Below are 25,641 nucleotides of genomic sequence, written 5' to 3' on the forward strand. Positions count from 1 at the left end.
TTGCAGATGTAATATACTGTAGTCTGTGCTGTGCATATTAGACAGACAGACAGAAAATGTGAATGCTACATGTTCCACCTTACTTTACTAACAATTTACAGGCATTATTATTATTAGCCTTATTAATAAATATTTATATTATGGAAGCAGGGAAAAGACCCAAGTCAGGACGGGGGCTCATTGTGCTGGGGGCTGTACAATTATATAAAAAAAGATTATCCCTGCCCTGACAGGCTTACAATACAGAGGGGAAAAAGGCATATGAGAATGATGTGCTTTGTTAGTGTGGCTGTTTACTCTGGATGCCCCAGTAACAGAAAGGCACAGACAAATCAGATGGAGTTAAGAAAAAAACAAAATATGAGTAAGGAGCAACAAGGATTAGCTTAGAAAAAATAAGTATAAAAGCACCAAACAACTGAAGCTGCCAATACAAGGAGACCTCAGCCAGGGCAAAAACTGGAGGGCCATTCAATTGCAATCTATCCCAAGCAGGGCCGGATTAATTCTCCTGTGGACCCAGGGTTGTGTGGTGTTGAAAATGTTATTGCAATCTAAAGCAAACAAAATCTTGCTCTTCAACTTCCTGCACACCCTTCCGCTTTGAGGTCAAGTATTCTCGGTCAATTTCTCAAAACGCAAAATAAACAGGTTATATAGATTTATCATTACAAATCTATGTATCATAGTAAATGTAAGTAGGGAGGGCTGCAAAAAATTTGACTTTGACTGAGGGGTCACCAACATGAAAAGTTTGAAAACCACTGGATTAAATGATCAAATAGGTATTTTCCATCCAAAGATTCTATTAAGAATGTTAAGGAATAATTCAAATATAATTTAAAAAATACAGAATGGTTAAGCATATCCCACTAGAAGTGACAGAAATAAAGTGGAACAAAATGCATTAAGATCTACAAGACAGAATGACAATATTGTGAATGGAGTGTACGTCACAGCTAACATTAAAGGCTCTTTCTCAGCGTTGAAGGGAACGTCTGGCACTGTAACAAAGAATATGGAGTTTTACTCAAACTTTGTATAACTATTGTCCGTCAGTACTGAAATTTTGAAAGGACATTTGCAAAGTTTTATTGGGAATGCTGAATAAGTATGTTATATGTGCAATATTTTTATACTGGATATTCATAATATTTAATCTGGGTTTTTGTAATAAATGCAAGTATTTGTAATATCCTGAACATTAAAAAAAGGAGACTGCATTGATTTATTGTGGTGGTGAATCCATACATACTGTAATGGTCCTATTGGAAAAGTATGTCAGGCCTATCAACCACTGTTTGAGTATGAACATCTCTCCAAGCTCCAGACATAAGGAGAAACTGTCAAAATATAATGACCTGCTGCATATGAAAAGAATATAGATGGAGCAATCTTTTAAACATAACCCACTTTCTTCATTTTCCCTAGACAGCTAAGTAAATGCCTGCCTTAACTACACTTTTAAAATGCAAAGACTATCCACAGCATATTTTATTATTTGTTGAAAGAAAGAAAGAAAGAAAGAAAGAAAGAAAGAAAGAAAGAAAGAAAGAAAGAAAGAAAGAAAGAAAGAAAGAAAGAAAGAAAGAAAGAAAGAAAGAAAGAAACGAAATTCCTTACCACATTTTGATTGATCTTGTGTCTGAAACATGTGATGTAGACAACATAAGGCCAGTCATCAGGCTCCATCAGCACCCCTGCAGCATGGGCACAGGTAACATGGAAGGAAGCTGGACAACGCCCATAAGAACACTGTATGCAGGCACCGGAAAATTTCTTCATTCTCTGTCTGCAGAAGATACATTTCTGTATGAACAAAACAGAACAGAATGTCAACTAAATTACCGTAACTTAGCTAATTTCCATGTTTTATTGACGACATTTTACAGCTAAGCTTTTCTGAATTACAAATAAACCTTGTAATATGCTGTAACTCTAAGTCAGCACTTTTGTCTGTCTTTATGGACACACAAAGAGTTAATGGTTTTGGTGCCATAGTGGGGAATCTGATATGTAGTTGATCATTATTAATCATTTTGATTCTAAATCCCATGCACTGCCCTACAAATCAACCCTTTCTCCCAAAGTGAGCAAATTGCTAATAGAATTCTTCAAAAATAATCATTATGTGTGACAACAATAAAACTAAAATACGTGCATTCTGTTATGTTCCTGTGTGTTCAAAATAGGCATTGGGGGATGGGAGAAATGAGAGAGACAGACTCTGCCTCGCTGGATAAAACAATTTTTCCATGAAATCTGGTATCCTACTGCCAGAAATAGCCAATAACCAATATGTCAGACGGAGAAATACTCCATTACTATGTATTGCCAATTGTGTAATACTGTACATGGGGATATAGTTCTTTCCTGCTTACCCTCATCATAGCTTATAAAACAAGAAATATGTTATTGATGGTCATAGTATTTTAAAATCCACCCACACTATTTTACCCAATGGCCTTGGCAGTAGTGAATTCCACAATCTGACTATATGGTGTTGAAGTAGTACTGATTCCTTTCATTGCTCTAAATTTACCAACAGTTTTTACAAAGCACCTCACTGAAGTGTCATCAGTGAACTTCACCAACTCAACACTGTATGATAGGATTGCCTTGAACTTATGTAACTGTCACAGCAAAGGCTGCCAGAGTGGTGAATGTGTTCGGCCAAGTCATCCTCAAAAGTAAAGTTAGAATACAAAGCATGAGCAGACTAAGGAAGTGAACCCACAATGTTCAGTGCCTCACCGGAGTAAAACACTGTAAAATCAATGCATTAGTCTTATAAGCCTTTCATCCAAAGATTTCAAAATGCTTTACAAACATTTAACTACCCCTTCAAGGCAAGTATTATTATTCACATTAAATGGAGAGGGAAAGAGAGACAGAATGGTTAAATGACTTTCCCATGCCCGCATAATAATGGGATCAGCACTCAAGACTTTCTACCTCCCAGTCGCTTATTTAGTTCATTAGACCCCCTTTTAATGTAATTTCCCAAACTTTAAAAAACTTAAAAATTGAAAAACAAAAAATTTCATCCTATGTAATCGTACTGACTCCCCACCGGGTCAGCAGCAGGGGGTGGGATTCATGTTCAGTAGGGGACTATGTTATAATGATTTCTGAGCCTTCTGCCCCCTGTGCCTCGAGCCTCTCTATGTCCCTTTCTGCTCTTATATTTCCCTCCCAAGTCACTGCCCTTATCCCTTCGTCCCCACTGTTATCCTCTCTGGCACCTGCCTCCCTCTAAAATCAACTCCTGCTCCTGCCCAGTCTCTAGCTTTTGCCCATGCCCCCTTGCTCCTATGCTACCCCTGTCCTTGCCCCTTGCTCCTATCTTCTCCCACCATCAGCTCCTGCCTTTCTAGCCCATCGCTCTGCTCCTGCCCCTCTGGGCACCAACAAGGGGTGCTGTGAGAGCAAAGGAGAGACTGTTTCCCTGCCCTCATTTCTGGTGCCCAGTATCTAAGCAACACCCAGCTTTGAGGAGCAATTGCAGGGAAAGTCCTGTTCAGGCCCTGGCAGATATGAAATGGAGCATGCTCAGTTGTTCTGTGAATATGATGCATCCACAGTCTGGTTGGCATGTAGGAAACTGTGAGAGGATGGCAAATGCTCCAGAGAATTTGGCTGCCAAACTCTACTAAGCCTTTACTGAGAATGTGGGAAGTGGAATTTTTCAGAGGCCTATAACTTGGCCAAATGTGGGCAGATTTTCACGGGGATGGCAAAAGGCACATACCTGACACAGGGAGGTCACCCTGAAAAATATCAAATCCTTGCTAGTAATCATGGAAGTGGCTAGAGCTTTTCAACAGAGTGGTTGCACGAATGTTTTAAACATGAGCAAACCAATGTATTTTCACTCTTCTTCTTCTCTGAAATGGCTACACCATTATTGCTGAAACTTAAAAAAAAGCAGCAGCAACTCAATTGAGAAATCTGGCATTTTTGCCCAAATGGTTAAAATTTGGTGAAGTTCTAACTCATTAAACAAAGGGTCTTATAATTCGAAGTGTTGGGCAACTGTCAGTATAGGCAGCGCTACCTGCCCCAGCTAGAACATCCACATCAAATTGTTCTATAGTCAGCATTTTAGGAAGCTTACAAGAACCAAGACACTAAGAAATTATAAGCTGAACTATTGTATATGTTTGTACAACAACTTATAAATATGTCCTATGCAAAACAAAGGAAAAAAAATTAATACAGGAAGTACATAGTGTTATAATTAATTGGCTCATGCATCAAAAAAAAGTTGAATTAAAATGAGCTATTCTACATAACATGAGTCACATGATTTGCCAGACTCTCTCGGTTTCAAGAAGTGGAAGAGCTGAGAAACATGAAATGAAAGACATGGGAGAACTGTGACACAAGTTCAGGAGGATTTGGAAATGTGCTTCGGAAAACAGAGACCTTGGGACCTGGTAAGAGCCAAATGATAAGGTCAGAAGAGATCTAAAAGCAGGGTGTAGAGGCTGAGATATCTGAGATGGCCAGATCAATACAGATTAAAATAAGAACTTTACCCAAACTATTTTTTAGGTTTAAAAATTCATTGAGGTTCACCTCTTCCCCTCTTTTCAATCCCATAATATACTAATGTGGACACACTGAAATACTGCACACACACACGGCTTTTTCTCACAGTATTATTTACTTAGCTCAAACTAGAGAATACTAGAAATCTGGCAAAAAAAGCCTGTTCATACGAGAGTTCCAGGAACAATTTCAGAAGCTTTATTAAAAAAACTCTTCCCTTAATCATTAAAAAATGCTGGAAAATACAGTGTATATGCTATGCTTGATCATTGCGAGTAAGGGGAAGGCTTTAAGAAAATTAACTTGCAAAGTATTAAGGAGCATATTCTGATCTCAGTTATACTAGTGTAAATCTTAGTAACTACTAATTTAAGTGAAGTTACTCTGGATTTACACTAGCGTAACTGAGACAAGAATCTGGCCCGAAGTAAGTGGGTGGTGCAGATTTAGAATTATATGAACAAATTGAAAAAAAATCATATTGTATTCCTAACAATAAGGTGTGTCCACTTTACTGCTGAATCCAGAGAAGGCATGTATTATACCAATTAACTCCAAGGAACACTTATCTCTGGTGGTACATTATTATTTTTCGTTCAGGTACGAAAAGGAATCATGGATAAGATTAGGAAGAGAAAGGAGAGTTACTGTATATTCAGGGAGAGAAGATCTATTTTTTTTTCTGAACCTACGGCACACAAAACCAATTATTAGTCTAAGGATGAGATCTCCCTCAGAAGGCATAATTGAAAGGTACTAAGGCTGATATATAACACAATAAGATAAATTTCTTATGATTTTGAAGATGCTCTGTCCTTTATTTTGTAGTAACTTTTGGATAATTCTGATATTGCTCAGCCTCAAGATGACAGACACACACTAAAGCATACATTTTGAAAAAGGCACAAATACAAGTTGAGGTAGCGCAAGTGAAAAGGCATGGTCATGAACAAATCCCTGATTTATACATGTGTACCAGACAGCGTGTCCACAGCTCTGGACAGGAGAATATGCGCATGCAGTTTTAAAAATGTAGGCCTAAAAGCTATTTAATACTCCATATTTAGCTAACAAAAAAAGTAGAGAAAATGATAATTTTCTCCCCTTAGTGATTTGGATCCTTGTTCAAGAAGTTAATAGTGAACTGGTACATATTAGATGTTAGTTATAAACTGAACAATGCTCTGTGACACCTGTTGGTAATTGCTTCCTCCCCCCAACTCTTCCTGATAATTTATTCCTTATAAGCACTTATAAACTCTGGGCTTTCGTGGATGGTGGCTGCAGTGTGTTTTTTTTCTTTCCTGTAAGTAACCTTTCCCACTTATGTTCATTACATAGAGTGTGTATTTTGCTATTACTCTATATTTCAAAAGAATTATAAGAAAATAGAGTTTAAAAAAGAAATTCTTTCAGAGAAAAAAAACAAGGATGATGGGCAGAGAAAAAAAGAGAAAGGAAACCCAAACTGCAAGGAAGAAAGAGGTGGATCATGAGAATGCAAAGACTGAGATTGCTTACTTACTCTTTGAGGGTGAGATTTTCTGTAAAATAGGTTCATTACACAAAATGGGCCTTATCTTGCATGCTGCAGAATACCCTTGGCATCCCACAGGACAAGGCCCAAGATGCATACTCCCACGGCCTGGGCTTCCCCCATATGTGTGTGCAGAAACCTAATACCTGAGTGTAACGTTAACCAACCTGAGTGTAACCAATGATGATATATATAATTTTGACAGATAATATTGATGTTTATTTTAAGCATTTTTATCTAACTAAATTTTCATGGTTGTAGGAAATCATGGGAGGGGGGAGATGAGGGGGAGGTCAGACAATAATCACTTAATGTCAGTAGGCACTGAGATTCAAAAAGTTAAAGCTTTATTATCATTAAAACACAAATTGTTAGCATCATATGTCAAAATATACGAAGTAAATATCGTTAAATCTAACTCTAATAAGTTTTCAAGCAGCATTTTCCTTATTTTGCTTATTTTGTCAATTTAGATCATTGATGGAAGAAAAATTTGTGTTGGATTGTGTGTGTACAGTGTAATCGACATTTCCCCACCCCCCCAGCGAATCCTTCAAAGCCTAGTAGTATTTTTCGTGCAAAGATTCTCTCAGACTCTGAGTCACAATCACGGCCAGATTTCCAATTAGGCACAGTAAGCATGTGCCTAGGAGCATCTAAAAAGCTAAAAGTGAGTAAAAAAGTTTCTTTCTTCCTTTTTTTAAACACAGAAAACATGAAGGTCAGCTGCAGGCAGGGGGGGGCACTGAAGATGTTGTGCCTCGGGGTGTGTAAGGTGTAAATCCGGCCCTGATCACAACTTAGTCTCTTGTTCCACCTAACACTAGCGGGGAAGTAGTCTATTCCAGCCCCACACCCGGCACAGATTACTGCCTCCTCTGTGCTGGCTCGGCTGCTTCAGGCTGGCACATCGTGTAGAGGGTAGGTAGCCAGTGTAAGGGAGTAGGGGAATGCCTTACATCCCCATATTTCTCTGCATGGGCATACAGGGCAACCAACAATCTTGCCCTCGCTGTGGAGGGTTTTCAAAATTCTCCTTGAGATGGATGATTTTTACAGATCTGATCTTTCCCACCTTTTGAAACTAGTGGGTTCAAGGGATAGTCTCAAGGTTTGCTAGATTCATGCTTACTCAACATTCATTTGATAGCTATAGTAATTCACTATCCTGATATTCCCGTAAGGGTAAACTAGGGCTGTTCTTATCTGGTAAAGCACATTCAGTTTCTTAGATACCCCTGAAGAATATCATTACGATTTAATGTTTGCTAGATATTTTTACAAAGTAAAAAGTATGGGAAAAAGCGGCTGAGGATCAATCTTAATCACAGATCCAGATGCAATACCAAATAGAGAAGAATAAAATTGTTTATATAACTGTAGATTAAGAATATAGGACAGAATAATACACTGATATTTCACTGAGATTTTGTAGATGCTGCTCTTTGCCCTCCAAATAAAAAGTGTTCTGAGGTAAATGGATTTCATAATCACAGAACAGTTATTTAATAACAATAGACTCCAAATGCAGAGAGAGAATGGATTTAAAAGAATGGCTATGGGGGAGAAGGGGGGAGAAGATGCCAGTATTTTTCAGAACAAAGCTTGCTGATAGTTTACATAATGAATTTTGTGCATCCTTATATAAACAATTTGATATTGCTTTCCCCAAAGAGATTAATATTTACAAACAAAATCCCAGTCTCTAGCAGGATCATGAATTAAACAGTAACATGCTCTCTGAGGGCAAGAACTTAAACAGATAAGTGGAGGTTAAGGTTTTTTGTTTTTTGTTTTAAATAATGATTTGGATTATTAATTTTTTCCCAAACATTTCTATGCCTTGGCAAGAAGCAGCAAATCATTAAATGGAATTTACTACACAATATTATAAAATTCACAAAAATAATCCATGCTAAGGGAATCTTCCTGAAAATATACATCACATACTGATCAACTTTTGTAATTGGAAATAGGGGAGTGGAAAGAAAGAAAGAAAGAAAGAAAGAAAGAAAGAAAGAAAGAAAGAAAGAAAGAAAGAAAGAAAGAAAGAAAGAAAGAAAGAAAGAAAGAAAGAAAGAAAGAAAGAAAGAAAGAAAGAAAGAAAGAAAGAAAGAAAGAAAGAAAGAAAGAAAGAAAGAAAGGGTGCTCTCTGTCTAACAATCAATCCAGGTTGTCTTATATTGGTGCCAATCACTGTTCTACCTGATCTACCTCTCAGATCAATGGAAGTAACCTTATGTGTATTAAAAAAAATATTCTTGCAGTTTGGTACAATTTGATGAATTCCAAAAACAATGAACTGTTCCTTCCAGAAGTATTTGTTCAGTTGTCCCTGGCAGGAATGATTTAGAAAGCAGGCAACACCATCCAAAACAGAGAAATTCCCCAACGCTACTGGCAGAATTTTAACAAGGGGGCTTGCGTGATCTCCCCCAGGACCCAAAAAACAGGTTGAGATCAGTACTGTTGACCTTCATTTACATAATCTGCCCAGCATACTCAGCAAGTACACCAGCGTTTTATATTCATTATACAGGGGTGGACACAACCTTTGGAAGTTCATCCTATGCACACACATCTACACAACTTTCTGTATAAATAGGTTATGTTGAAGCACCACCAAATACTAAAAGGAAAATATAAATTGATAAATCACCAAAACTCCTTTTCTAAAAGTAGAATCACAACATTTATAGTTTATTTGTTCCTGGTAGTCAGTCAATGAACACAGTTTTCTCCAAATGCAATCTATACCAGATGCTGCTGTAAGAACTCAGTCACCATCAACTGCTTCCCTGGCCCACTTCCTACTCGGTTTGCTTACTGAAATATGAATATGTGGCTGTGAGCTATTACTTTAAAAAGAAAGGGTTATGATTTCAGCTTAACTTTAGTCTCCTGTACACCTTTTATATATTTTCAAATGTATTTTTACTACAGGACAAACTATATCTCTTTGCCAGACGTGGCTTTGAAATACTACATTTGCCTTTCCTGCTTCATTATTTCCTTGTCATTTTTCCCCTTTCATTTCAGCATCACATCATACAAATGAATTAAACACAACACTAAAAGGTGACATTTAAAAGTAGCATCATGCCTGCGTTGGGTGCAACTTGCAAGCATTGTGAAATGAAAGCCAAACATGATTGACATTGGTGCCAAAGGAGCACATTCATAGCAAGGCAAATAAGGGACGCTGGAAAGAATCTGGTTTTTTTTAACATCCTTCAGGAAGAAAGTTTATTTATTAAAGTGCTGCTTCTTACTCAACACAGAAGCTCCATGTGTGATAAATACAAATTTTATATAAAGGGAGACTGCAGGGGTAAAGCACCCGGGGGGGCAGGCTGTTTTTGTACTGACTGGGTGGGGGTTATGCCAAAGCAACCAGATTATGCATCTGTTCCATGCATCTCTGATGCAGTCACCACCAGGGTGGTGGCTGTGCAGTGCAGTGCTAAATTAAAGTTGCCCTCTCTCCAGAAGGACTCCTATGTAACCTGTTGGAAATTAAAATGTTGGAAATTAAAGGGGCACTTTCTAACACTTCTCAAGGGCGGTGGAAATACTACTTACGACTTTTGGGTTTGAATAATTCCTGTAAAGAAGGGATCCTGGGATCATCTTGGACTTGTAAAATTTGGCATGGAGTGAAATTGTTTTTCCAGGCCATTTTTGGACTTCAACTGCATTTTTATATTAAGCACTGGTCAGACAAGAAATCTAGTTACTTATATTTGTTGCACAGGAAGTCAATGTTTCTGCAGATGATATACTTGCAGGAAAACACACACACACACACACACACAATTTTACTCTGTAATAAGAGAAAGCAGTTTAAACTAGATCTACTGAGATGCAGCACTGAAAGGATTAGATTCTTAGCAATATCCTGCAAGCAATTTACTTTACTGGGAAAAAATGCAAAGAAATTCTTTATCACAAAATAGGTGCCTGCATCTCTTAACCAATATACTTTCCATCCTTCTGAGAACAGCTAGCCTGCAGGCTGCTATCAATAAGCTAAAAAGATAAACATTTTCTTTTTTTCCTACAAAAACTCAAAAGAGATAATTTAAATTAAAAAAAAAAACACACCCACCATCACAGATGGAAACAGTCCTGAGACAGACATAGTAGCATGTAAGACCTGCATGTTCAAATATTTAGAAACAGGAATCTTGTCAAGCTCGAACAGAAACCTCTGATGATGATACAAGTGCTTGTATCAAAATTTCATCTACCCTGAGGCTTGCCCACTGGCGTGACAGCAATGTGCTGCCTTGTGTCTTAAAACATTTGGAAATGGGAATGGACTTGAGTCCCTATGCTCTGGGCAAGAAGAGGTCATGGCCAATTATGTAGGTGAATGCACTCTGCCTCTGGGAAGGAAAATGTTACGCATGTGGAGTACATTGGCAAAGACTGGGGACGCAGCTGCTTGATGGCGTATTCTCTATTGAAGGGGGCTATTGTGGGCAGAACATTATAATATATGAGAGGGACAGCCACGGTTTAGTGAGGTTGTGCCACTAGCCAAGAATCACCTGGTTCAACTTACTGTAGAGGGAGCCAATGTAAGTCACACCTATGCGAATAACAATAGCCATATGAGTACAGATGTCAAATCCAGGAAGGAAAGGGCTATTCCAGTACAAAAGGGAAAAGAGTTATATAAAAAGATTCTTTGGGAAAATATTTAAACAAGTTCTGTATTTCAGCCTGTTTGGAAAACTTGAGTGTTAAAAAGCTTATGGGACCATTTAACTTACTGAGAATTGTGCAGTGTTCGGCAAAAAGCCAAAATCTACTTTTAACTAGAATCAACTTTAATGTGATACCTCACCGGAGCATTATGTTATTTAAGCAGACCAGGGGTGATAAGGCAGAATAGTAAAGTTATGGCATCCCCTAAAGGCACATTAAAATATTTTATTAAGTGTAAAAAGTTCAACAAATCCAAAATGACCAGCCTGTAGCATCTCAAAAACAGTATAGGGGTTTTCTAAGCCTTTTCTCCCATCCCGCACTCCTGCATTAACTCCACTAAGTAAATACTCAGAAAAATCTGAACCTGTTGCAGAACAAGGTGATGTGTATCTTACAGTTCTAAGCCTTTATAAACATTTGCCAAATCACTTCCCTCTGTATATTTAAATGCATTAACTGTTTTTTTTTACCATAAACATAAGACACTAAAATGCAGACACACACACACACACACAAAAGCTTAATGTTTAAAATAAAGTTCAATATTTCTGTGTCTCTCTATCTTTTGCTTTTCCCCAATTGCTATCTACCCAAAAGACCAAAAAGGGAAAAAGAACAATACCAGGGTTTTATTATGGTCAAGCAAACAAAGGACCCTTTGCCTTAGAAATCTCATAAAAGTATCATTTTTCTTGCATAAACCTGAAAGTATGTGGATATCAGCACAGTTCCAAAAAGTTCCAAGTTTGCCATGGAAACAACATTCTTATTTCAAAATAATACAACTGCTCGCTGTGGACTATTGACATGAAAGCTCCCAATCCAAGCTCATTGACAGCTTGTGGAGTGGACAGATGAGGCATGGAAAATATTTTAAATTAGTTCATTTATCATGTTGAGACATAAGAAGAGACTACAAATTTCTCACATTTATAGAAAAGAAAGGGAGATAGCATTTTTTTATACAAAATTACTCCAGTTAAACTGAATCCTTCAGACTGTACTGCATGTCATGCATTTTCATTCTATTATTATACATACCTTTTAATTTGAGAGATTTTATGAAGAAAAGAGCCCAAAGTAGGCAACATTCAGCAAATATTTTAATTGTCTTTTGTTTTGTTTAAATAGCACTTTGTTTTCTGGAAATAAACATTTTTGTTAAAACACAGGTTTTAAATTAATAGCTAATGGTTTATCAGGATAAAAACAATTCCTGGGTAAAATTAAGTTAAATACTATCTAAATATTGGACACCATTTCCAACCGGGGTTATATCTTGAACTTGCAGGATGACGAACTCAGTGGGCCAGATCCTCAGATAAGATAAACTGACACAATTCCACAAGTGTTAATGGAGCCCAAGATATTGTAGAGAGAGAAGTCCAATGGACAGTAATGGACTGAGAGTCTGGAGACCTGAATTCTTTTCTTGGCTCTCCCGTTGACTTCTGAGAGCATGATTCTGCCACCCTTACTCACACTGAGTAGCAACTTCCTCTGCAGTTTAGCCCCATTAGAATGACTGGTGCTAATTGCAGCGTAAGGTGCTATGTAACATGAGTAAAGGTGGCACAATCAGGCCCATACTGATCTTGGGAAAGTCATATAGGGCTGAGTTTCGAAAGTGCTGAGTATCCACAATTCCAGCTGAAGTCAATGGGAGCAGCACGTGCTAGACACTCTTGAAAATTAGTTCCTTAGAGTATGTGTGAATCAGTTTTGTCACATGTAAAACTGGGTTCATAACAGAATAGAATTTCATGTGACAAAATAAAAGGCACTTGTCTTGTCACAGGGGCTTTGTCCCAGCCAAATTTCCAATGCCTCCTGTAAACAACTGAAGTCTGAGAGCTTCTGAAAAAAAGTTTGCAAGAATATTTTATCATGGAAAATGTTAGGCAACCTAAATATAGAGGTTGCTACCAGATCCCGCTACAATGGCTGTACTTTTTCACCGTCAACATTAAACAGCATCTCACAATATTCAGCCATTATCAGCAGCAAAGAGTCCTGTGGCACCTTATAGACTAACAGACATATTGGAGTATGAGCTTTCGTGGGTGAATACCCACTTCGTCGGATGTGTGTCCAATTTTGGGCACCACACTTTAAGAAAGATGTAGACAAACTGGAGAGAGTCCAGAGAAGAGCAACAACAAAGAAACTGGCCTATGAAGAAAGGTTAAACAAACTGGTGTGGCAAGGCACCTCTTTTCTCTTGCCAGCCTTAGCCTTTCTCCCCTCTGGTGATGGTGGGCCTGAGGTAATCAGTCCCACTCAGGCAGGGTTTGCCTTCCCCTTGCCGTGCTCCCTCGGTTGTGTCTTCAGGGTAGGCCTGAGGATAAGCCTAAGAGATGCTCCTTCCCACTCAAAAAAAAGGAAATAGTCCCATAGACCCAAAGAAAGGGCGATACCTTTCCCTGCCTCCTCGCTGGAATAGGGAGTCATCCTGTTATTTGTCCTGGGGTCTCAGTCCTTCCCCTAGCCGGCACTCGGTCTTGTCTGCTTCCACTATGGGAAGGAACACAGCCTCTCCTCCTGGAGAAGCTACGTCCCCGCAGCGGTGTGTGTGTGTGTGTGTGTCCGTCCGTCCGTCCGTCCCCTTCCTTTCTCTCACTGGAGGAGGGGTTTTAAAAGGTCTCAGGCAGCCCTTAATGGGATTCAGGTGTCTTTTAGTACCTGAGGTAACCGCTTCTCAGTTTGTAGGAAAAAGGGCCTTTAACATATCTGCCTTCCACTACCCTCTTGTGGCCATCAGGCCTGACCTAATCTGGGGGTGGGGAGGCTGATAACAGTCTTCAGATATGTTAAGGGCTGTTTTAGAGAGGATGGTGATTAATTGTTTTCCATGTTCACTGAAGGTAAAACAAGAAGCAGCAGCTTAATCTACAGCAAGAGAGATTTAGGTGAGATATGAAGAAAATCTTTCTAACTCTAAGGGCTGGTCTACACGAAATCGATCTAACTTATGCAACTTCAGTTATGTGAATAACTGAACTGAAGTCGATGTAGTTAGACCCACTTACCGCGGTGGCTACACTGTGCCGTGTCAATGGGAGAGCATCTCCTGTTGACATTCCTTACACTCCTCTGGGAGGTGGAGTACACACCAGACCTGCATTGACGGAAGCAGTGCTGATCTACCAGTAAGTGTAGATATGTCCTAAGGATAGTTCTATAATGGAATAGACTTCCAAGTGAGGTTGTGGAATCCCCGTCACTAGAGGTTTCTAAGAATAAGGTTAGACAAACACTTGTCAGGGATGATCCTGCTTTTTGGGGGTGTGTGTGTGTGGAGGGATGGGGTGGGAAGAAGACTGGACTGGATTATTTCTCAAGATCCCTTCCAGCACTATATTTCTATGATTCTGTCAATATATTTCCTTTAAAGTTACAATAGTTTACAGAAAAATAAACAGGTAGCTTTATGTTATAATATGACTTTTTAAATGTTTAAAAACGATTTTCTACCTTTGCCTATGAGTACATTAGTAATGATATAGACGTGACATACCAAAAGTTCAGGAAGAGACTGAGGACTGTCAGCAGGCATGCAATTTGGCTTTTGACACCAATTGTCAGTTTCTTTATGACCCATTTGGCCCTTTGGATGATGTTCTGTCTCCCCACACATGTATCCAAGGCATGTGCTAATGAACCTCAAAAACATATTCCATTGTGTCTTAATGCTACAATATATTATAAAAACAATTCAAGGTATCCACACATCTCAACCTAAAAGAGAAGATACACTATGGTAAAATCCATAGCTAATACTTCCAAAAGGAGGCATGACAATAAATTGTTCATATTGCTCTGACAAGCAATCAATGAATTTTTGAAAACATTTATTTTATAGAAAAGGAAGCTGTTTTCACCTGCCTGATAGGATCCAGCTAAGCAAGTTCTTTAAGCCTCTGACTCCCTTTAAACACATGATTATTGATTTCATTGGGACTACTCACCTGCTTAAGTAAACTTCTAAAACATCCAATCACTGAATGGATTAACGGATACAAGAATATTTCCTCATTCATACAATCCATTTCTTAGACACATTCTAATGTCTTAGCACCAGAGAAATTATAACATGGATTTCAGGATTTCAGAATTCCTGTAACACAGTATAGCTGAACCAGTGATATGGAGTAACATCTGAACTTCCTGGGGAACACTGAAATTTTGAGTTACATGCTTATTTCACATTTTAACAAAACACACACACACACACACACACACAAATGCAAACCAATCTTTACAATCCCAGGGCCTAATGAAGCCCTGAGATCTGTGTCCAAAAGGGGACTGCTGCAGATGGAGTTTTGGTCAATTCTGTGGCAGCACTGTGCCCCTCCCCCCAGAGGGAGCACTGCAGACTCAGGATCCATGGAAGGGCGAGGTAGGCAGTGAATAAATTAGGGTGGAGCTGTGGAGAACCCGCACATTGTCTTCCACTGTATACCTGGATTTCAAGGCAGAAAAAGGCTTCTATTACCCCTCTTTGTCGAGGGAATCTGTTTTTAAGAGTGTCCTGAGGCCTAGCATGGGGGGAAGGGAAAATTATTTTATGGCACAAAACCTCTTCAAGGAATTCCAGCCTCTCTCTGCTCACCTAGATGTGACGGGTTCCCCCCGGGGTCCCACCTGGAACTGGGGTAGAACTGAGCCCTCTGACCCCCCAGCCTGGGCTCCCGCTCACACTGCGCTGCTGTGACAAACTGCAGACCTACTCCCAGTCCTACACTTCCTCCAGCATTCAGACCAGATGGGACACACCCATCTGTAGTTACATGCAGGCTCTCTGACCAGCCCCTGCATGAACCAACAATAGAGAGGCTACAGCCAGCTTCCCAGCCTAGGACCTCCTCCCCCCAAAATTATACCATCTTGCGCTGCACAGGGAGTTCGACCCTCCCTCAATGTGGAGAAGACATGCAACAGCCCCCTAAACTAAGATTCCCAAGCACTTCATGCAAACTTACTAGTTGAGATTAAAACATGAAATAAATGTATTAATTACAAAAAGATAGATTTTAAGTGATCATAAGTGATAGCAAACAGATCAAAGTAGATTACCATAAGAAATAAAACAAAACACAAACTAAGCCTACGATATTAGATAGGATCTAAATCAGTAATCTCTCGCCCTGACTGATGATACAAACAATCCACCAAGTTTCCATACACAGGCTAGAAATCCCTGTATCCTGGGACTAGTACTTCCCCACCCCCAGTACAGTCTTGTTCCTCTGGTACTTTCAGGTGTGTTGTTGTGGGAAGAGTGAGATGCCGTCATGATGTCATTTCCACCTTTTATATCTTCTTCCAACTTGCTAGAAAGCTCTTTTGCTGTGACCTGGGTCAAACAGGTCCCATTGTGTAGTGCTATCACTGAGAGGTTTCTATTGTACACAGTTCCTGGGGTAATCCTTGTGTTTGTGTGCATTTCCTCAATAAGCCATTAACATTTTTTGGCCTTTTTATTGTTGTACCTGAAAGGCTGCTTGTGGGTGTTCTCAACCTCATGACATCTTTCAGTAGCCAAACTTCACAACTTCATATACAATGATAGCACATACAATCCAAGGAGATATTAACATCTAGCAGGTCAAAACTTTTAGAATGATACTTCACAAGGCCTACTTTGTACAAAACATATCCTAATTATATGACAATGGTGAATAAGGGGGTGGCCAGGGTGTCACACTGGGATCTGTGTGGATCCAGGTGTCTTGTAGATTCGCTTGATCCACAGGAAGGCTAGGACAACCTCAACCCCCAGGATAGAATAGAGAAAAATCTCAGGAAGATAGCTGTGTATTTAAAATTACCTTTTTGAAACAAACATGCTGAAATAATAGGGATGACATATTGGTAAAAAAATATTTAAATACTTATTAAAATCAACTTTTTACTAAATCTATTCCTAATAACAAGGCAAAACTGCTGGAGTATCTACTATTTGGGAAATGGACTTCTAATATTTAGGGTACGAAGGATATTTTGTTACCTTCAATGCCTTTCACATAAGGAGCCCCCCTCCTTTTTTTTTTTTCCTTTTTTTAATAATCGGGTTTTAAGGTCTTGGAAAGTTTGTTCATAAAAATAGAGAACGGAATAACACTGCTGACAATTTCTTACAAAATTCTTTTACAAGAAATTACTAACATAAAAAGTTAAAAGGGGGAGGAGGGCTTCCAATGTTTTGTGCCATGTGCTTGTGCTTGAACTTTTTGTGCTTGTTTTAGTCTGTTCAGCTTTGTTCAATTGTTCTTTAAAGCAGTAGTAGTGGTAGCAGTAGTAGTATTTTCACTTCGTTGGCTGTGTGTTTTCTCCTGTTGCAACTTCTCAACAAAACTGCCAACCTTAATATATTTCCAATAGGGCCTTATACCCTGGAGCTATTGCATCTAAAGCACTGAGTGATCAGGAACTGAGAATGACAAGTGAGTGGTGATGAGCTGAGCTGTCAGAAATCTGCCAAATGTCTGTTTTGGAGGTAGTTATTTTACTGAAAACATTTTGAGTGACCCCAGAAGGTGCATTCTTGGATCACTTTAACATATTGAATGCAAAGTACTGAGAGTCTAGAGCTCGAGGTGGCATGAAAACCCCTACTACTGCTGTTGTCACCACCAATTCCAGTGCCAAGGATCACTATTGACTCAACTGCTCCAATAGATACTGTGAAACATGTCTCTGTCAATTTGATTAGCTGTGTTTACTTATTCTGAAAGTGGACAGAATAAATGGGTGCTTCTGCAGAACCTACTTGCTATGTCTGGCCCACAACAAGTCTGCTTGATGGCACTCTGGTGATAATCTCATACTGCAGTGATACTGTGGTAGGAAGCAGTGTGATGTTTGCTCGCGACTTTATCCTTCAGTTTAACCACACATCTTAACAGAGTGGGTAGTTGATTTGTTCTGTTTTGAGCTTTCCATCTTCTGAAATACTAATTTTTTCTCTGCCTTTCCGGTGTTCATCATTTACATAGAGGAGTTATCCTAAAAGCATTTATGTTTTATCCCTGAATTTTAATAGCACCTTTTAAGACAGTGACTATCCTTTCCAGATTTCCACTACAAATAAACTTCAGTTTGCACACACTGAAGAAGTTCCTAAATAGTCTGCAAATGAGTTCAAGGAACTCATCAGCTCCTTTCATCTTGTTCAACACATTTTTGATGTAGCACATTCTAAGGTTACCACACCTGATGTGGTGATTTCCATGGATCCTTCACTAATTTTTGTCTGCAATGTGTTTTAATTTACTGAGTACCTTTCAACCTGTATCTTTTGCACTCTATCTATCCACAAGCACATGCAACTGTAATAGCCAACAACTTCTATAGTTTGAGAGGAGCTCTTTCTGTATAAGAAAGAGCTTTGTCTCTTTCTCTTCTCTCAGCTACCAACAATGCTCTGTAAAGAATTAGCAATCTAGCTTTTTCAACGTCACTAGCACTACTGATTGGGTTCCATGTTTCGTCACAGACATACAAACCTCCAAAGTGTACTGGACACCAGCACTTTGAAGGTAGAGCCAAATGAAGACCCAACTGTAAAATATTGGAGACATTTTAGTCTCACAGTGCAGAACAACATGGCGAGACGTGATATTTTTCAATGTCACTTTAACAGGCTTTTAAAAGAGCGGCAATATCACAAAGCTACTGTCCTCATTAATTTTTTTGTAAAGCACTTTTTATGCTGTTGCAAAATTAGTACGTATATATGTGTGTGTGAACAGAAACTCTTTAATTCAAACCCTACGGGGTATAAGGTACCCAAATTCTAACTTAGGTATTTACTTTCTGCTTAATTAAAGTTTCTCCCGTACAATTCAGTTGAATCCTACAAATTCCCTCCTGAAAACACTTTGGAGCTGCTTGCACACAACAGTCATTTTCCCCCTGAGCAGTAGATGCACGTCAACACTGGGTGATGTGATGCAAGTACATATAGTCCAACAAATGCTGATTGAGTATTCTTTATTTTAGCTTCCCATTCACTCATTTGGTTGCTGTTTACTAACACAGTTTTAAGGACTCTATCTTATATTATCAGAACTGCAGAGGAAAGTCTTTTTGGTATGAGACATCCATCACTTAAAAACATAATTGGACACTAAGATGCGTACCCTGTATTTGTTTTATAATGTTTAATATAGTTTATTAAAGTCCATTTTCAGTTGGTCATAGTTGCTTGGATAATTTCCATGCATGGCCAAGTTATTTCAGAACTCTAATAATCTCTTGATGTTGCGACATTAACTACCAATGTACTAGGTGCAGTTAAGCACCCATTATAATGAAGGGAATATTGTGAGCTACTACTATTGGTGAAAGTAAGAAGGTATGTCTTCCACTGTTCTCATTAAAGGTTATTAATTTAAATACTGTGGAAATGTCTGTTTTAGAAAAAAAGGAAGTTGGTCATACACTTGCTGTCAATTATATTTATGCTTCTTGCTGTCCTTTGCAGATGAGTGCTGCAACTTCTCTGTTGCTAGAAATAATTGCTCCACCTTAATTTTTGCTGAGTTTTCAATACGAAAATATGAGGAAAACTAACGAAGCAAATACTTCCAGTTCGATAGAAGGCTTTATTTGATGTCAGACACAGATGTAATCAACAGCATTGGTTTTAAATAGATCCTGGGGTATTTATCTTCTGATTTTTTTCATCCAGTATGTGGAAAAATATGTGTTGTGATTGTACAGCAGTAATTTTTCACACATTATAAAGAACCCAGTAATGCTCAGCTAATTTGTTTGTTTGAGACAAGACTGGTGAGCTAATATCTTTTACTGGCCCAACTTTTGGTTTGTTTAGAATTCTCTCTCTCTCTCTCTCTCACACACACACCCCATTTTGTAATGGAATTGTAGTGGTCAGTTGGCAGGGAAAGAGGGTTTGATCAAGAAAAGCTTTTTTTAAAAATAACATGATTGCTACATTTTAAAAAAATTGAGTGTTTGTGGTATCCTGGCAGGGGCTCTCTGTAATGCAACTAACTATTCCTCCAACAGCTATTTTTCCATATTAAGATGTTGTCAGGTCTCTCTCTGGGTCTTGCCCAAACTGCTCAGGTGTTAATACTAGTGTGAAAGACATGTCAAGAGTGGCTACTGTGTCTAAAGCACCCTTGTATTGACATCCCATACACTATTGTAATCATCTTTGTACAAAATATGCCTTGTGAGGTATAATTTGAAAATTAATATCTTGTTGATTAATAATGTCATGATGAAACGTATGTAGTAACATTATATGTAAAGTTCTCCTGTATGATATTCTTGGCATATGTTCAAAACCACACAGCCCTGCCCAGGTAGAAGTATGCTGAGTGTATAAATGCGCATAAAGCAAATTAGCATTTCAGCAAACACAGTTGAGAAGAAGGAGGAGAAGGAGGCTCTGTGCTCTTGTAGACGCCATGTTGCCTTCTTTACTGTTTGAATAAACTTTGCTTTGAGGGGTAACCCTCAAAAGAATCCACTTCAAAGGTTAATTGGACTATAAAAGAAAGGGGGAGAAAAGCCCAAGCTTGCTCTCTCTTACACCTAAGGGTAGGTTTACACTTACCTTCCCCGTCGACGCGGTGAGTTCGACTTCACGGAGTTCGAACTATCGCGTCTGATCTAGACGCGATAGTTCGAACTCCGGAAGCGCCGCGGTCGACTCCGGTACTCCACCACTGCAAAAGGCGGTGGCGGAGTCGACCTTGGAGCCGCGGACTTCGATTCCGCGGCGTCTGGACGGGTGAGTAGGTCGAACTAGGGTACTTCGAATTCAGCTACGTTATTCACGTAGCTGAATTTGCGTACCCTAGTTCGACCCCCCTTCTTAGTGTGGACCAGCCCTAAGATGATGAAGGAACCAGCCCTTTGACTTTGGGGGGAGATCCTGACCTGAGAATTTGGTCAGCTATGTTGCTGAAAACAGTGATAAGGATTTTACTTTGAATCTAAGTCTACCTTGTTAAGTTTTAGCTACTAGAAAGCATTTTATTTTTATTTCTCTTTTAATCATTTCTGACTTTAATACCTGATACTTGAATTCACTTAAAATCCTATCTTCTTTTGTTATAAACTTGTTTTATTTCTTTATCTAAACCAATGCTGTGTTTAACCTGAACTGTTTGTTAGTAACAAGCTGTTAAATATTGACGCTCTGAAGGGGCAATGGACCTTTAATATCTGAACTGTCCAGGAGAGGGCTGGACTGTGCACAACACATGTTTTGGGGGGAAATTTGGGATTGGAAGAGTGTTGGGGTGGGTCACACTGCAAGTACTAACCAAGGCTGGTGGAAGCCAGAGTTTGAGTGGTGTGTTGCTGATGGGGTCAGAGCTGCTGGACCAGGGCTGTGGCTATACACAGACACTCAGAGTGCGTGTCTGGTAGTCTGGGGGTTGGATGGAGGAAAAGTGGAATAAGAGCCTTTAGACTTGTAGCACAGAACAGGCCTTAAAAGGTATCATCCATAATTATCTGCTTTTGATCTTTGTGAAGTTTGTACCTCACAGATAGATAGTTTCCTTGTTCTGTTTTCGATTATGGCTAAGGTCAATCCAACCCCCAGACTAAAATCTTAATAATCCTTTTTGCAACGACATTAATCCACTATCCTTCAGAAAAGGTCTCAACTATAAACCAGAATTTACACTGTATTTTGACTGTCTATGAAGGGTGTTACATGGAAGCCAGAAGAATCTCTACCCTCTAACCTGTTACTCAGAGAATGGGAAAAGAACCTACTGCCATTACTGAGACATACAGAGACACATTTTCAAAGGTCTTGCCCATGGGTGCACCTGCAAAAGCACACATCCATTTTGTAGTGTAACCCACATTTCCACATACAGTATTCTCCTAATCCATGCAAATCCATCTGTGCATTTTTCAGGGCCACGTGTTGTGCCCATCATTGACCAGGAGTGCTTGCACCTCATTTTAAATGTACAGACTTGTTTTCTGCCAGAGTAGATTCCTAAAGAAACAGCCACCCTACTGAAACATTAGTGCTTTTAGCTTTACCTTAGAGCAGAATATCTGAATAAAGTATATCTTGCTTTGATACCATTATTTAAAAATCAAGTTATTGTCATGTGTTTATGGGTCTCTTGTTTGTTCTCTTCATTAATAAATATTAATACCATATTCACTTTCATTCAAATTTGGGGGAAAAAAGTTAAAAATACTTTGGATTATAAAATGTCCATCTAAGTATCCACTGAAAGTAAATTTTCAGCAAAATATCAGGACAATAGAGTAACTGAGTTCTTACATGTAGGAACTATGTCAAGTTGTGATTATGGATCCAGTCTTTGAATAATGGCAGCATCTACCCATTATTGGGAGCAGTTGATTCCTATCTCAGAATGACAGATTCAATTTATTTAAATGATATGCAGTACCTCAAAGTACAGTTTACGCAGTCAACTTTAAAAGAGGGCATTTTGTGAACCCAGGGCTTGTTTGACTTTTTGAAGCAGTAGGACAAATCTTTAAAGCACAATTTCTTTTCTCAGCCACCAGATTTCATTTGGTAAGTGAACATGAAGTGTCCAAACTGAGCTTTGGTCTCCTCAAGGAAAGGCTTGAAAAGTCACTGATTCTGATTTTTCATGCAAGAAATTTTTAATTTTTACTATTAGCTGCATGACACCACAAAGGCCTCCAATATTTTAGCCTAGAATCCTGATGTGATGCACTGTAAAATGCAGCAGTGTTACAAAAGCTTAGGGATGCAAAGCTTCAGTTTTAAGGCCCAATCATAAGAAAAAATATCAGAGTTAATCATCCCAAGCAATTTTTAATGTATTATGCAAGATTTCCCCTACAAACTATCCATGCACTGGAAATAAACAGTATATGTCCCGGGGTTATTTATTTATTACATGATGTACTTTATCCACACCATCAACTGTTCAGGGCTGCTATTATTAGTTGGCTTATCCACGGCTAAACTGAACACTTCGGCTATGATCACTTGTTAATGAATGTTGTGACTTCATCACTCTGTTCTGGAGCAGAGAGAGTGACAGCTAAGACGCATGCATTTCTTTTGTTACTGAGCCCAGAAAACAAGATCATTCCACTGTATTTTTCTTAAAAGAATTTAAAAATAGAGAGAGAAAATATACCAAAAACTTGTAAAGTACAGTATGTGGTATTCTTTTTCACTGATGTAATTATGCATGCTCATCTATGACTCTTTCTGTTATGGAACTACTCTATGGGACATATATTTTCACATTTACAGAATAGCAAAATAATTTGTTCTCAAAATTTAAATGTTTTTTAATGTAAGGAAACATATTAGTATTTCACAGGAATGATAGAAAACAGCTGAGTCTGTGCATAAATAATACCTCACTGTTCACATGGGACAAATTCTGCCTCAAGATGTGTTTGGCTATGTGGACTGGAACCCTCAGAATCTGGCTATGTAGAATAGAACCATCAGAATCTTTCCCACTGATTTTACACTAAATAAAAATGTAAAAATAGAACTTGTGGTGCTTATGTGAGACAAGAGAACCATCTCAAGATTCCTCAGTGCATCCATGTTGTAAAACAAAAGTTTCAAGGAAATACATTTGGTGAGATCTGAAGGTGCTCAGCACCTCTGAAAGTCTGGCTACTTTTACTGAGAAGCCTCAAATATAAACTTAGTAGCCTAAAATGGAGGAACTGGAACTACTAGGAGGTCAGATATTATATGGATTACAGAAACATGATGAAATAGAACTCTCGACTGGAATACAAGCATTGAATGGTATGTGCTGTTTAGGAGAGAGAGAAATAAAGGTGAAGTTGGAGCGGCAGCATTGTATCTTTATGTTCTTAGTTTGCCGCTGCAAGAGAGATAAGTCTCATGAGACCAGAAATCCACATAGTTAGAAAAGAGTTCTGAGGAAACGTGTTTAAAGAGGTACCTTTTGTTGATGTTAGTAGTATTTATCACATTGAATAATTGACTTGTCTTTTATTTTCTTACAATGCCCACATAATTCCATAAAGGTTGGGATTTTTCAAAATAAAATAAGCATTTCAACATGGACAGTTTTGAAGAAAACTCAGTGGCAACACTTAAGAGCAGCTCTACAATAAGAATTCAATGAATACGTGAAATACACGTGAGGAGGCACTTATCCTTGAATTGCTAAACGCTAGTGTTTCAAAGAGCAGATTTCTTGTAAATTTCAGTTTAGTACAATAGTAGTTTCTACACCAAGGAATGAATTGGAGAGGTGTGAAGAAGAAAAGAAATGAGAATGTATGGGTGGAAAGAAACAACATAATATGGGGAGGATGGGAGATTCCAAAGAAGAAACACAGCAGAGGAGAAACTAAGAAAAGGGGGAAAGAAGCAAAACAAATGGAGACCACACAAAGGAGAAAGAAGACACTATGGAAGGAATGTAAGAGTGCATAGATGGCACAAGGATATTGATTTTATTGAGAATCCTGATACTTAACACTTATCTGATTTAAGTAAGAATTATTATTAGAGCTGTGCAGAGGAAAAGGTAATTCCATATTATAGAGGATTTTAATATTTCAAAATTTGGCTTCCTTCTGATTAGGAATGAAAGCCCAAAATTTTGAAATTCTCTGTGAAAGGGAATGAACCAGCCTCACAAGGTGTCCCCGAGTTATACACCCTGGAAAGCCTGGGGTCCCTACTCTGTGGCACCCTGGTAGCCTGCCTCCCCAATAGCCCACCAGGTAGGCTGCTGATCTAATGGGAAATTCTGCCCTATTTTCCTTGGCTATACCAAGGGGACAGGAACCTTCTTTCTGTGCGGGAAACAGACATAGGGCCTCATCCAACATACACTGAAGTAAATGGGAGTCTTTGGCTTTTTATTAATGGGCTTTAGCCCAGGGTCCTAGTGCTCCTTTGACTTCTCTGGGATTCCCCATCATAGTAAGTACTATGCCTGGTAGGAACCGTTTCCACAATTAGGCCTCTAGATTGCTATTTCTCTTTTACACTGGTTGGGCATCTATTATTTCTAAATGTTGCTGCTCCATAGTGCATTTCCATGTGTTCTAATGCTTGCTCATATTTGAATCTTATAACTATACAGTTGTAATAAAACATGCGTAAACAACAATAACATGGTGAAAATAAGAGCATACTAAGGGATACATTTTCATACTGAGGTGTGAAACTTAGCAGCATGATTCCCATTAATAGTCATATGAGTACTAGAAGTAAAACCATCAAGCTGGAAATTTACCTCTAAGAATTTTGCTTTATGAATTTCTCTTAAAAGTTGAAAAAAGGTGGAGAGGGATGGTCAGAGAGTATGACAGTTTTAATCATTTGCTGAGTTCTTCCAGATATACAAGTAGGAGGCAAAAAGTAAAGCAGTCTTCAACCAGATAAAGAAACAGGAGGAGTACAGTAGATTTCAAAAACAAGTCAGAGGTCAGCAGTTGTACGTATCAGCTATTTGGAGAATAGTTAGGCTTTGTATGTCCTAGTCTGCTAATTGAATCTGCAAGATATGGTAATTCTCTTGGGAAACTGATAAATCAAGCTGCAAAATTACCAGTAGCGGTAGGAAGACACTTTATTCTCATAATTCAATAATCTTTTCTGTAGTTGGGCTACACAGACTACTGAAGTTGAAAAACTGTTTTGCCTTATCTGCACAGAGTATACATTACACAGTATGTCAGAAAAAGGAGAACAGAGGAATGCTCAAATTCAGCATGTCACACTAGGGAAGGAAGCATACATACAAACATAATATTCTGGGACACTTCAGCATCTCCACATAGCTCATCAAGACAGCTGAACAATA

General features: G+C 38.7%; 1 protein-coding gene across 6 annotated transcripts in view; it reads right to left on the minus strand.

Annotated features, from left to right (window-relative positions):
• The window catches only part of KDM4C (lysine demethylase 4C), a 420,715-nt gene that overhangs the window by 47,204 nt on the left and 347,870 nt on the right, over positions 1-25,641 (minus strand). For all 6 annotated transcript variants that reach the window (XM_045021569.1, XM_045021570.1, XM_045021571.1 and 3 more), the window contains one exon: positions 1,624-1,809. In XM_045021569.1, the coding sequence (XP_044877504.1) occupies positions 1,624-1,809 (186 nt within the window). The remainder of the gene's footprint in view (positions 1-1,623; positions 1,810-25,641) is intronic.

Source organism: Mauremys mutica, chromosome 6, assembly GCF_020497125.1.
Source record: "Mauremys mutica isolate MM-2020 ecotype Southern chromosome 6, ASM2049712v1, whole genome shotgun sequence".
In the NCBI taxonomy this organism is placed as follows: Eukaryota; Metazoa; Chordata; order Testudines; family Geoemydidae; genus Mauremys; species Mauremys mutica.